The sequence below is a fragment of the Sinocyclocheilus anshuiensis genome, unplaced genomic scaffold (assembly GCF_001515605.1).
Source record: "Sinocyclocheilus anshuiensis isolate Anshui unplaced genomic scaffold, SAMN03320099.WGS_v1.1 scaffold43, whole genome shotgun sequence".
Taxonomy (NCBI): domain Eukaryota; kingdom Metazoa; phylum Chordata; class Actinopteri; order Cypriniformes; family Cyprinidae; genus Sinocyclocheilus; species Sinocyclocheilus anshuiensis.
The window spans coordinates 2,169,794-2,183,170 of NW_015549580.1; the positions used below are offsets into that span (position 1 = coordinate 2,169,794).

Sequence of the window (13,377 nt, forward strand, 5' to 3'; positions counted from 1 at the left end):
AAAGATTTCCAAAGTGTTCACTGACCAACTTAAATATATTTTGTAAATATAAACAAATTTTGATTTTGATGGCTGCAACACACTCCAAAAAAGTTGGGAAAGAGGCAAGATAAAAGTGAAAAGGTTATAGAATATCCAAATTAAACTGTTTTGAAACAGTTTACAGTAATTAATAGGTGAGGGTGTCATGTTTGGATATAAAAGGAGCATCTCAGTCTTTGCAAGCAAAGCTGGATTATGGCTCATCATTTTGTGACAAATTTCATGAGAGAAGTGCCAAACAAATCAAAAATCAGTAATAGTAAAAATCTCAGTTAAATGTGAGAACCGCTGTCACTTAACACAGTCTGCTGCTTCATCAATAAATGCGACTTGAATCTCTGTTACTTACTTTAGGAGAAAGCTATACATCAATGTACAGTGCTCTATGTGTGCTGTGGTCAGATGAGTCCATATTTCAACTGGTTTCTGGGTAAAATGGATGTCGACTTTTCAGTCCCAAAGACCAAAGGGACCATCCAGACTCTCATCATCAACAGATGCAAAAGCAAACATCTGTCATGGTATGGGGGTGCAATGAGCAAACAGCATGGGTGACTGGCATATGTGCAAAGGTACCAATGACATGGAGGCATATAGAGAAATTGTACAGAGACGTATACTGCCATCAAGATGACGTCTTTCATGGGAAGTCCATTTGTACCTGGCCTCCATTACACATGGTTATTAGATCAAGACAATGCCAGGTTTCATTCTGCATGTGCTACAACAGTGTGGTTTTGTAGACTCGGAGTGAATGTGCTAGACTGCCCTGTCTGCAGTCCAGATCTGACTCCTGTTGAAAATGTACGACCAGTCATGGAAAGGAGAATCAGATAACGACGATCACAGACCGCTGAGCTTCTGAAGTCTTATATTAAGCGAGATTGGACGAAAAATTTGCTTGCAAAACTTCAACAATTAGTATCCTCAATTCCCAAACAATTAAACGTTGTAAAAGGAAAGTTGATGTGACGGTGGTAAAGTGTGCTGCAGCCATCAAAAATCAAACTTTGTATATATTTACAAAATAAAATTGGCCAGTGAAAACATTGGATTTTTTTTCTTTGTACGTTAGTCAAATTAAATAAATTTTAAAGAGAATGAACAAATAGGCCTAACATATTGGACCTTTTTCACATTTCTGGGTTTCTCAGCAGCGGAAGTCATCATCATAGTTGGGTTAACTTGAAGAGCAGTGAATGAGTGAGTACCACAAATATATTTTTTGCATTCCCATTTGCACAAATAGCAAAAGAAAAACTCCACGATAGTGTTTTCATGGCTTTCAATAAAAGGAAAAAATTTGAGAGAGACTGATAACGGCAGTCAGAAGAGAGAACGATGTCAAATTTACCATCCCTCCCATAAACGCTGCATTAGAAACACCCTCGCATTAGCGTTAACTTTTTTTTTTTTTTGTAATTTGATGCAAAGGTGATATAATACAAAGAATAGTGTTATAAATGTACATAAATACAATTCCAACTTTTCTGGAATTGGGGTTGTAATTACTGTCAGACTTTCAAAATCCTACATCACTTGAATTAAGATTATAATAATTAAATTTTAAAGCACAGCCACCACAAAATCATACTTACTTTGAGATTCTGAGGTTAAATACAGATTTAAAATCACAACAACAAATTGTTTAACAGCTATGATAAAGTTTTTGAAATCAAATCTTTGCATAGCTATGCCAGGAAACACTGGAATCTAACAATGCCTTGGAAAAAAAGGATATACATAAACCCAAATAAGAAATAAAACAGTTATGTGTCCTGTTCTCTGTACTAAATTTGGTGTCTCATATTTTAGAGCAGTCACTGCAATTTATGATAGAAATCAATTAAATCTGTATGTGGGTGTGTGTGTGAAAAAAAATTAAGATGTAACCCTCTTTGTAATCGTTAAAATTTTGTAAGTAAGTAACAGTAATTTAATTACTCATTTTTTCTCAGTAACTGTAACTGATTACAATTACATTTATTTTGTAATTAAATTATGTAGTTCCGTTACATGTAACTGTTTGAGCTCAAACTTGAATTTTACCTCAACTTGCACAGCTTTTTGAAAAGATACCATTGTTAATATGTACTTAAAGTGGGTGAAAAATGATAAAGTGGGTGAAAGATCAAATAGATTTACGAAGAAAGAATAACTTGAGCCATATTTAAGCTGCAGAATATCACAGCAAGCTAGCAGTTAGCAACCACAGAACACCAAAACAATCATAGCAACATGCTAAAAACACTCAGAATGCACAGCAACACCTGGCAAACACCTTAGCCCTTTTGTCACAGGCAAACACCAATCGCATTTTCTTCAGAGAATGTAAGAGTTTTGAATATTTTTTCAACTTAAATTTTTTTCTCTATCTTAGTTTAGTTTTAGTCTCATATTGTCTTGGTATGAAGCACGGGTGTAGGCTGCACTGGCCTGTTTGATCTATGAAGGGGGTATTCCAGATTCTAATCTCATCTGAAATAATGTGGTCTGGCCTTTTGGGTTTTACTTTTGGGTGATGGGGTTGAAATGAAGATGATGGTGATATAATGAAGACTTGTCCCTTCACAGACGTGTGGTATTACCCCACTACAGTGGGACTCCCCCTCGGTCAGGAGGGATGAGGGCGGCAGGGGAGGGACAGTCTGGAGAGATGGAGAGCTCTGCTTCATGATGAAAGTTGAGACCGATTCGATGAACGCACTGCAACCTGCCAGGTTGTTGGGTTCAGATTCTCCTCTCAAAAGCCATTTTAGTTTCTACCGCAAACACTTTCAGTTTTTCCATCCTCCCACTCCTTCTTTCTGTCTTTATGTATCTCACGCTCTCTTTTTTTCTATGTGTTTTGCTCAATCAGTGTCTTGTTGATTTTTATGATCATAAATTTGTGTCTGTAAGATTTTTGGTGGGATGTTTTTGAAAAAAAAAAAAGTCTCATTCTAATCAAGACTGCATTTATTTGATCAAAATACAGTAAAAACAGTAACAATATTGTGAAATATGATTACAATTCAAAAGAACTGTTTTCTATTTTAATATCAGTGTTGGGAAGGTTACTTTGGAAATGTAATAGGTTACAGATTACAATTTACCCTATTTAAAATGTAATAGTAGTGTAACTATTTCAATTACTTTATTAAAGTAATGTAACTGATTACATTTGAATACTTTTTGATTACTTTTCTACATTTTTAACAAATGTTTTCAAAGGTTATTTGAATTTTCATCAATTTAAAGCAGTCACGGTTAACTTTACAGTAGGACTCAACACTTCCTTCATTCCTTCTTCACTTGAATTAAGATAATAATTATTTAATTTAAAGCACAGCCACCACAAAATCAGACTTTATCAGCTATGTTTCCTTTGAGATCATTCTGCGGTTAAATACAGATTTATGATCATAAGATATAGTTTAATACTAGCTTTTTGAAATCAAAATGTTTGCATAGCCATGTCAAGTAACACTGGCATCTAGCAATGCTTTGGAAAAAAAACTGTTAATCTTTAAAACTAACCCTAACCCTAACCTAACCTAACCTAACCCTAAACTCCTGAAATATTGGTGTCTCATATTTTAGAGCAGTCGATGCAATTTGGGAAAGATATAAATCAAATCTGTACGTCTGTGAAAATATTCAGATGCAACCCCCTTTGTAATCTTTAACATTTTCATAAGTAACTGTAATTTAATTACACATTTTTTCTTAGTAACTGTAACAGATTGCAGTTACATTTATTTTGTAATTAAATTCCGTAATTCCGTTACATGTAACTAGTTACTCCCCAACACTGTTTAATATATTATAAAATGTACTGTTTGAAACACCGAATGCTTACTGTAGTATGCTTACAGTGTCATATGATCCTTCAGAAAGTATTAATTTAATATGCTGACTTGGTGCTTAAGAAACATTTCTTATTATTATCAATGTTGAAAACAGTGCTGCTTAATATTTTTGTGGAAACGCGATACTTTTTTTTTTTTCAGTTTTCTTTGCTGAATAGAAAGTTCATGAGAACAGCTATATTTTCGTAACAGTATCAGTAACAGTAAACAGTATCTTTACTAGATCAATTTAATGCTGAATGAAAATTAATTTCTTAAAAAATATTACTAACCCCAATATTTTAACAGTAGTGTAGTTAAGAAAATGAATTTATGATATATGTATATTCATAAATATTTATACACAAAAGAATCCAAGAATGTAAAAATATGTTTTATTATAAATATGTATATAAAATACATAAAGAAAATAACAAAAATAATACACATACTTTTTCTTAGTAGATTTATTTATTTAATTATTTATTTTTTATTGTGATAGTAATCAGTCAACTGGAGAACGGAGGAGTGATTATCAGTCATGTAGATATGGTGGTTTGTACCTGAAAAATAAAATTAAGAAACTTGTCGTCTGCAGTGTGGCTTTTCACGCTGGTTGTGTGGGTGATTTCTTTGTAGGTTCTTTATGAACTGAAATGGTGGTTACATCTCTCTCTATGTCTTTCTGTTTGTGTATGTGTGTGGCTGGAAAATAAACCTACAAAAAGCCTTTGGGAGATACAGAAATAAAGATACCCAGAGAGAGAGCGGGAGAGAGAGAAAGGGAGGGATGGAAGGAGGGAGGGAGCACACAGTAGGCTTTGGTTGGATCTCAGTGCTCACATGTGGTTAATCCGTTGGTGCTCCCTAAAGCCGGAAACACTGATCATTGGGGCGCTGAGGGAAGAGCAGGTGTGTGCAGTGTGTCTGAACCTTAATTATACCCAACAGTCCTCATATATTTACATACACAGAAAATAATGTAACTAATATTACTTTATTGTGCATTTAATATGTATACTGTGCTTTAAAGACTGGAGTAGGATTTGCAAAGTATGTGATACAATTCTGTAAACATTATCTAATCACTTTCTGATAACCTCATCATTCCAATCCTCTGGACAAATTTGTTTTAGACTTTCTTTGGATATGGCAACAGTTATGTACTGTACGTTTTTACATAACTCACTGAACATAATGATTTGTAGGAAGATTATTATTTTTTTGGACAGCTTAGAATTAGAAAGGACAGTATGTGAGAAAGACACTCCACGTCTCTGACATCAGGTAAGAAGTAGGCCTATATATTTTTAATGATCTAAAATATATTTGAACATTTGACATTATAAATTGTACATTTGACATGTCTCTTTTTTCACATTTCATAACAATAACGTATATATAGGCCTACATTATTGTTATGAAATGTGAAAAAAGAGAAATGCCACGTTTTTCAAATCTCTCTCTCTCTCTCTCTCTCTCTCTCTCTCGCCCTACAACGATTCAGATGGTAAAATGTGAAAATAAACATTTCATAAGTATTGCAAATAACTTTTCAAGTCCAAATGTGGACATTAAATATTAGGCTATAGTTTACTTCTCCCAGAAAAAAAAGTAAGTAAAAGTAAACTCAAGTATTTAGCTTTGCTATTTCATATGCAACAATTAGCATTTTTTCGTTACTAAGCATTGTTTATTTGTAAAGTGTGTTATCTCCTGGATGATAAAGTTGACCAGCACGTTCACTCTTTTAAAACAGTTTTAGTTCCGCATAGAGCCATAGACGACGGACACATTTTGTAGTTGCACACAACACAAAGCGAAACTGTTTACAAAGACAAAGTTAGTGGCAGTGACTAAAATCATCGACAGCAGGGCTTCGCTGTTTTCTCGACAGGTAAGGAAAGACTTATATGAAACTGAAAAAAAATGCAGTTTCAGTATGTGGTTTACAATCACAGAGCTGAATAAAGTCTCTGTTGAGGGAGTGTAGCAAGCTAGCTGTACTTATACTCATCTGTTTGCCCTAGGGATTTTATTATTATGGCTTATTAAAAGTATTATGTTGACCATGATAATGTGAACACACAGTCCTGTTTTGCCAGCTAACATTGATAGTGTAACAGTCTTATCACGCTAGACGTGTTGTCTGACATCTGACATAATGTTGTTGACATGTGACACTTGCACTTTAGTATCTTACCATGTTTTCTACACATATATCATGGTAATAGCATTACCGTGTGGTTGGACTATATTCTGTGAAGTATCTCAGAGTACAATGTAAATAATAAGGTACAAAATTATGCATTCAGTACCATGGTATAGCATATATCAAAAGTACCATAATATTACCATCTGTTGCTATCATTTTACCATGATACTAACCAGTACTGTTCATTTATTTATTTTACTTTCTGATAGAGAAAAACTACCCCAAATTACCCTCCCCTAACTTAATACTGTATTATCTTTAATAATTTTTTAATATACATTTTTAATATTAAAAAAAAAAAAACATTTAATTTCATATATGGTTTAACTGTCACATTCTCTCTTTCTGTCTTTTAGAGGAAGACTAATTATGTATGGATTCGTTAAGCTTGTGACATTATAAGAGAGGTCATAAGAGACGGTCATGATGACGGAGGAGGCTGGAAAGCTTCCACTTCTGCGCCTGGAGCCCCCCATTCAGAAATTCATTAAAGTGGCCGTTCCCACTGACCTGGAGAGACTGCACCAGCACCAACACAACATAGAAAAGGTACAAACACACACACACATGAACAGCGACAGCAAAGCCCAGCACATCACATCCAAAACTCAGCATATGGTCAACAGAGAGAGCCATGTGTCTGTGTGTGGTCACCACAGGGAGTCGAGTGCCGAATAGCTGACGGTGTATCTGAAATCTCTCCCGGTCAGCCTGCTTGAGGAACATAGAATAAAATAACGGGGTTTGGGGGATCTTGAAGAGCCATGGAAACCTAGATGATTGTGAATTACCAGGCTGTGATCATGAGGAGATTTTATTAAATGTACATAAACAGATAACGCTGTCAAATTAACTAAGCTTCCTTTTCACAGTTTCAGAGAAACAGTCAGTGGGATAAACTTCACCAAGAGCACATCAACTCCAGCCGCACTGTCCAGGTACAACAAAATTGTAATAATGCAATTTTTTTACATTTACATTTAAATGTGAAATTGCGAGGATCAACAATGATAACTATGGCACTCTTTGTTTTTAAAGAAGTTGAAATATTTATTTAGCAAGGATGTGTTCAATTGATCAAAAGTGACAGTAAAGACATTTGTAATGTTACAAAATAAATTTTGAACTTTCTATTAATCAAAGAATCCTGAAATGTATCATGATTTCCACAAAAATATTAAGAAGCACAACTGTTTTCGACATGATATGCTCTTCTGTAGTATTTCTTTGTCTATAAGTTATTCTTGAGAGTTCAATTTCCATAAAATGTAAAAATCCTTATCCACATGCAAATGACTGGAAAAGTCATGGTCGCAAAGTGTGGGACAATTACCATTAACGACTAGTGGGATTTGGATTCATATGTGTTGTTTCAGTTCATAAAAAATATCTCTCCATTTTATTGATGGTTTTGTTGGTTTTCTCAGGGTAGTGACCTGGTTTGAAAATATTCCCATGTGCCACAAGGCACTGTGGAATGTTGCTCAGACAAATCATTCTTAGTGATGTAACAGGCTGTTGCCATGGTTAAGTTGCATAATAAATCTTAACATCATATGGGCACAGTTAAAAGGGATTATTTAGCCAAAAATGGAAGGTCTGTCATCTTTATCTAACCCTAACCCTGCTGCCTTCCATACAATCACAGTAATTTGAAATTGAAATAGCTAATAATAGTTAACTTAAAAACTAGTTTGACAGCCATGGTCACCATTCACTTTCACTGTATAATAAAGAGCAGCTTGTACATTCTACTATAAATAACTTGTTTTTTTTAAACACAATATTAAAGGAAGTGGTCACACAAAAAGGAAAATTTGCTGAAAATTTATTTCCCCTCAGGCCATCTAAGATGTAGATGAATTTCTTATCGGAACAGAGTTGGAGAAATGTAGTATTACTTCACTTGCTCACCACTGGATCCTCTGCAGTGAACGGGTGCCGTCAGAAGGAGAGTCCAAACAGCTGATTAAAAAACGTAAACAATCCACAAGTAATTCAAACCACATCAGTTCATAAATGTCTTAATGATGAATTTGTTCATTACAAACACACAGCTTTTCACTATACAAGACATAAATTCATGTACTGGAGTCATGTGGAATACTTATGGATTACTGTGATGTTTTTATCAGCTGTTTGGACTCTCATTCTGACGGCACCCATTCACTGCAGAAGATCCATTGGTGAGCAAGTGATTTATTGTTAAATTTCTCAAAATCTGTTCCAATGAAGAAACACACATCTACATCTTAAAAAGGAATGAGGGTAAGTAAGCAGATTTTTCATGTTTGGGTGAACTATACCTTTAAGCCAAAAGGAAATGTCATCATGTTGATCAGGTTCAATGCAGGTTAAACAAAAATTAAAAGGAATTAATCTGTGCATTCAAAAATTTCTCTAAACATGATAAAAAGATCTCATCAGAAACATGCCTTCATCCTATGCTGATACAGCTGTGAGACATGTCTATATATTAAGTAATGTTTGACTCAGGTCTCTGGTGTACGTGATGGTGTATGTGTGATGTCTTTTCTCTACCTAATGGCCAGACAAGCATGTAACCTGTGTGTTAATGTTTCTGAGAGTCTGTCCGGGCCTCTTATGGGGCAGTCCTTGGAGTGTGTTATGTGCCGCCATGGGTGTGTGTGTGTGTGTGACCTTAGCACCCAGGTCTTGTTCCCCCAGAGATGCCAGAGAGCTTTCCTGTGTCCACCACTGCAGAGAGTGTGTGAGAGCCTGCAAGTGTTTCTGTGTCCGCGAGATGTGGACGACTGACAATAGACGGAAACAAGACAGACATAGTTAAAGTAGCTCCCCAGAGACAGAAATAGAGAGAGCAAGAGAGGAAAAACCCTAAGATTGCTCTCATCACACACCTATAGAAGGAGCTTTGGGGGGTGGGGTGGACTGACCCAGATTTTAAGATATTAAGATATATTTCATCTGTCTTTTTGTGTCCCCGTTCTATATTACAAAGCAAGCTGCATACATTAGTAATGCTTTTAGTGTTCTGTGTGTATGTGAATCATTTAAGAGGGATGATCCTGAGTATGGTTATTCAGAGTGTGAAATGAGAGCAGTTGAGCTGAAAGCTTTGATTGGCCAGCTGTTAGCTTGGACCTCTGTATTCAGTACAAATGAATTGATCTGTAATCCCTTCTAGATGTTTGCTTCTGGACATGAGCTGATGGGAAGCACCAGTTCTTTTTTATATATATAGCTTCAGGTTTTCATCAACATCTGGTTCGAAATTAATGAGAAAATAAATAATCACGGGGTGCTTCTGCACATGGAAAACCTTTAAAAATTAGTGAATCTTTTTTTTTTTTATTGTGATATCCAGGCCTGTATAATGAAAAATAATCAAATCTTAAAAAGTATTGGGAAAAATAATGAGCATTTCTGTAATGAATATGTATTTTTTCCCCCTAGATTTTGTGGTAGCAATATTTTATTTGTCAAACATTATGAAGACCATGAAGAGAGGAAAGTAGTTTTCATTACAAAATAAATAAGTAAATAATAATAAAAATAATAATTTAAAAGAAGATCGACACCTAAAAAATACAAACCTTTCCCCGCATTTTCTGTACAATTATTTCTTAAAAAAAAAAAAAACTTAAAAAAACAACAGCTGTAAAGGTCATGGAAAAGCAGTGGGAAATCATTGTTTTTTAATTTTACCAACTCTTTCTGCAAACTCACACAAACACACTGAGATGTTGGCAGTGGATGAAATGTGTATCTTGTTGTACCCGCATGGAGAGAAATAAGTGTGAGCAATTTTTGGTTTCAGATTTTAAAATTTGACAGTACAGGGTCAGATCCTAGGGTCTAAGATGTTAAACTATCATACACAGTGTTATATATTCCATTTTGTTATATACACATTTTTTGTTAAATTGAACCGGTCAAATTTGTGTATAAGGAAAATACTATATTGAGGTTTTGAATGAAACCATGGATCCTGTTATCACAAAGACTTCCACTTTTCATCCTTGCAGCAGTTGCGATCGAACCTGCGGGAGATGGAGAAGTTGTGTGGGCGGGTCCGCAGTGCTGATGCTGAAGCTCTGGAGAAACTTGTTCAGCCAATCAAAGATCGAGCCTCCACTGCCATTCAGGAGTTCCTCAGGATTCACTCGAATGCAATCAATAGGCCGGGTGCTCCAACTATTGGCAAAGACTCTCACAAAACTATCAGCACCGCCTCGGATACGTTGCACAGTATGTGTTTCTGAGAGTGTCTGTGTTTTATGAAGTTATTCAAGATGTGTTTTAATTATTATTTTTTTGCATTTTCATTTTCACTTTCATGTTATGGGTTAGGTGACTGTGATACAGGTGTGCCCGGTTCCCCTGTCACTCAAACACAGCTGCTCCTGCCTGAAATCCCTCCAGAACAGAACGCCGCTGAGTCCTGGGATTCTTTAGCTGAGGTAATACACACAAACACTTACAAACACATAAATATATTTGAATACAAAGACTTTAAGTGTGTGTGACTGTTGTGGTTTGTTTGTTTAGGACCTACTGGAGCTGAATGGTTTAGTAAATGAGTTCGCCACTCTTGTTCATGTAAGTATCACACATCTATGGAAACGATTCATTCTTTGCTTTTTTGGAAGGAAAGAAAGAAAGAAAGAAAAGGGAGAGACAGCGTGAGACAGAATGTGTGGTATGTGTGCTGATAAAAGATGGTGACCAAAACCCTTAGGTTTGGCAGAGCTGTCAGACAAATGGCTTTGTCTCCTAAGAGCCAACAAGGTGGTATTGATCCCAGCAGTGTGTGTGTGATTGAGAAGACATAAAGAGATTGGTGACAGTCTGTCAGCCATGTGCTAACCAGCGAGGATTAATGAGAAGCCATGCGATATAGCAGCCATTATTAGAACAATAAGCAGTTGGAAAACTGGCTGTCTCTCTCTCTTTCTCTATCTCTCTCTCTCAGTCTCAAAGTGATTGTTCACCCAAAAATTACAATTCTGTCATCATTTACTCACCCTCATGTTATTAGAAGCCTGAATGACTTTCTTTTTTCAGCAGAAAGCAAAAGAAGATATTTTGAAGAATGTTCGTAACCTAATAGATAGTTTCCCATTGACTTCCATCATATTTTTTGTGCAAACAATGGAAGTCAATGGGAACGCAACTGTTTGATTATCAGTTTTCTTCCAAATATCTTCTTTTATGTAGCACCAAAGAAAGAAAATTATACAGGTTTGGAATGACATGAAGGTGAGTAAATGATGACAGAATTTAATTTTTTTGGTGTACTATCCCTTTTAGGGTTGACTAATAGCCCTTGACTAATAGTGAACTTAAGGGAAAAATGCTTCAAAAGTACTCCTTTTAATATTAGTATTTTGAGTATGTTTCCTGTCATTCAGCAAGCTCCTTTAAGCTTATTCATGGCTACAAAACAAAAGCTTAATATCAGTAACAGTTGATCGTGACTGTCAGTAATCACTTGACACTCTTGGGGAACAATGATGGGATCTGGATGGTGGCAAGTATAATATGATAGCCAGCCTTATTAGCGCTTGCCTCTCTGTAGAGGGCACCCACAGTATAGTTTATTCCGTTAACACTGAGCCAAAGATGAACCCAGGAGGTCTGTGTGTGTGACTGTGTGTTCTCTTGAGTATCCATGCAGCTTGTGAGCAGACGGTGCTGATTATCATCTACTCCTGAGGGGAGGGAGGAGAGAAAAAGAAAGCCATCAATAGCTTTCGTACCCAGTCATTAGTGAGTGTCTTTAAATAGTCTGTTTACAGGGTTAGGTGGTAAGGTGTGTGCGGATCTGGATGACTAATAAATAAATGCTTATAGGATTTTGATTAGTGATGAGTGTTTTGGCTTGTCCTCCACTGATGATGATGAAGTGTGCCGTTATTTAACCAACAGAAATAGGGCTTAATTGTAGTAGTGAAATTATCTATCTATCTATCTATCTATCTATCTGTCTATCTATCTATCTGTCTATCTGTCTATCTGTCTGTCTGTCTGTCTGTCTGTATGACTGCCTATCTGTCTGTCTGTATGACTGCCCATCTATCTATCTATCTATCTGTCTGTCTGTCTGTCTGTATGACTGCCCGTCTATCTATCTGTCTGTCTGTATGACTGCCCGTCTGTCTGTATATCTGTCTGTATGACTGCCCGTCTATCTATCTATCTGTCTGTCTGTCTGTCTGTATGACTGCCCGTCTATCTATCTGTCTGTCTATCTATCTATCTATCTATCTATCTATCTATCTATCTATCTATCTGACTGTCTGACTGTCTATTATATACAATATATGACCTGGAATAATGGTTTGCAATTTGAAACATTACTGATTATTATACTTTTATCATTTTCATATAATTCTTACTGATGCTTTCAAGACTATGTTACATAACATTTGGTAACATTTAAAGAATTCACAGCAACAATGTCCAGTACATGTCAGAAAACCAAATGTTTAAGTCTGCAAGGCATAAAAACACATACAGGATCAACACATGTAAGATTTAGTGGCAGTGGAGCACTGGTCATATAGAGACAGTGCATCAACTGATCTGAAACTCTCTCACACTGGCCATAGGCCAACAGGCCATCCTTATTGTTGAGCCCTAAGAAAGCACACTCAAGACACATTTACATACACACAAATTATTTCAAAATGAAGCGGAAGAAGAACACTAACTTTACAGTCGCCATGAGCTGCAGAGAGCAATGCAAATACAGATTTCTTTTCACTCAAACACATGCTACACAGGGGCAGGTGCCAGGCTCATGTAACTCTGTGCTGGAGAGTTAAAGAAGATTTTTCCAGACGTCTCTGTTGTGTATATGTGTGTGTGTGTTTACGTATGCACTTGTGTGTAGTAGTTACTTAGAGCTCACACTGATTTAGACAGAGAGACAGCTGCCACTCTTTGAATATTTCATAAGCTTCCGACAGACCACGCAGTTACCCCCGACAACCAGCCCCCTTCCATTCACCCTTCTGCCCCAGCACTTAAACCTCCAGCTACCCACTACCAAGATTACTGAGCATGTCTTTGTCTGCTTTTTACTGTTTATGAGGTATTTGTATATTTGATGGGATTCAAAAATCTTTTTAATATTTAATTAATATTTTAATTTAATTTAATTATTTATTGATGTATTTATTATTGGTTATTAAATGATTTAGACATATATGGGCAGTTGATATGACAGCAGCACTTTTCTGCAGTTTGACATGCCATATAAAACTATTTTAAACAACATTTTTCTAAATATTGTACATTCTTAAT

At 35.9% G+C, this 13,377-nt stretch overlaps 1 protein-coding gene across 2 annotated transcripts in view; it reads left to right on the forward strand.

Moving 5' to 3' along the window:
- The first annotated feature begins 5,665 nt into the window (after positions 1–5,665).
- Positions 5,666–13,377, forward strand: part of LOC107657726 (syntaxin-17-like) — a 10,972-nt gene continuing 3,260 nt past the window's right edge. Inside the window, exons 1-6 of one of the 2 annotated variants that reach the window (XM_016445952.1) lie at positions 5,666–5,769; positions 6,446–6,636; positions 6,960–7,025; positions 10,095–10,317; positions 10,420–10,529; positions 10,618–10,668. In XM_016445952.1, coding sequence (XP_016301438.1) covers positions 6,511–6,636; positions 6,960–7,025; positions 10,095–10,317; positions 10,420–10,529; positions 10,618–10,668 — 576 coding nt within the window. In that variant the 5' untranslated portion in view covers positions 5,666–5,769; positions 6,446–6,510. The remainder of the gene's footprint in view (positions 5,770–6,445; positions 6,637–6,959; positions 7,026–10,094; positions 10,318–10,419; positions 10,530–10,617; positions 10,669–13,377) is intronic. The other variant, XM_016445951.1, reaches the window with a different exon arrangement.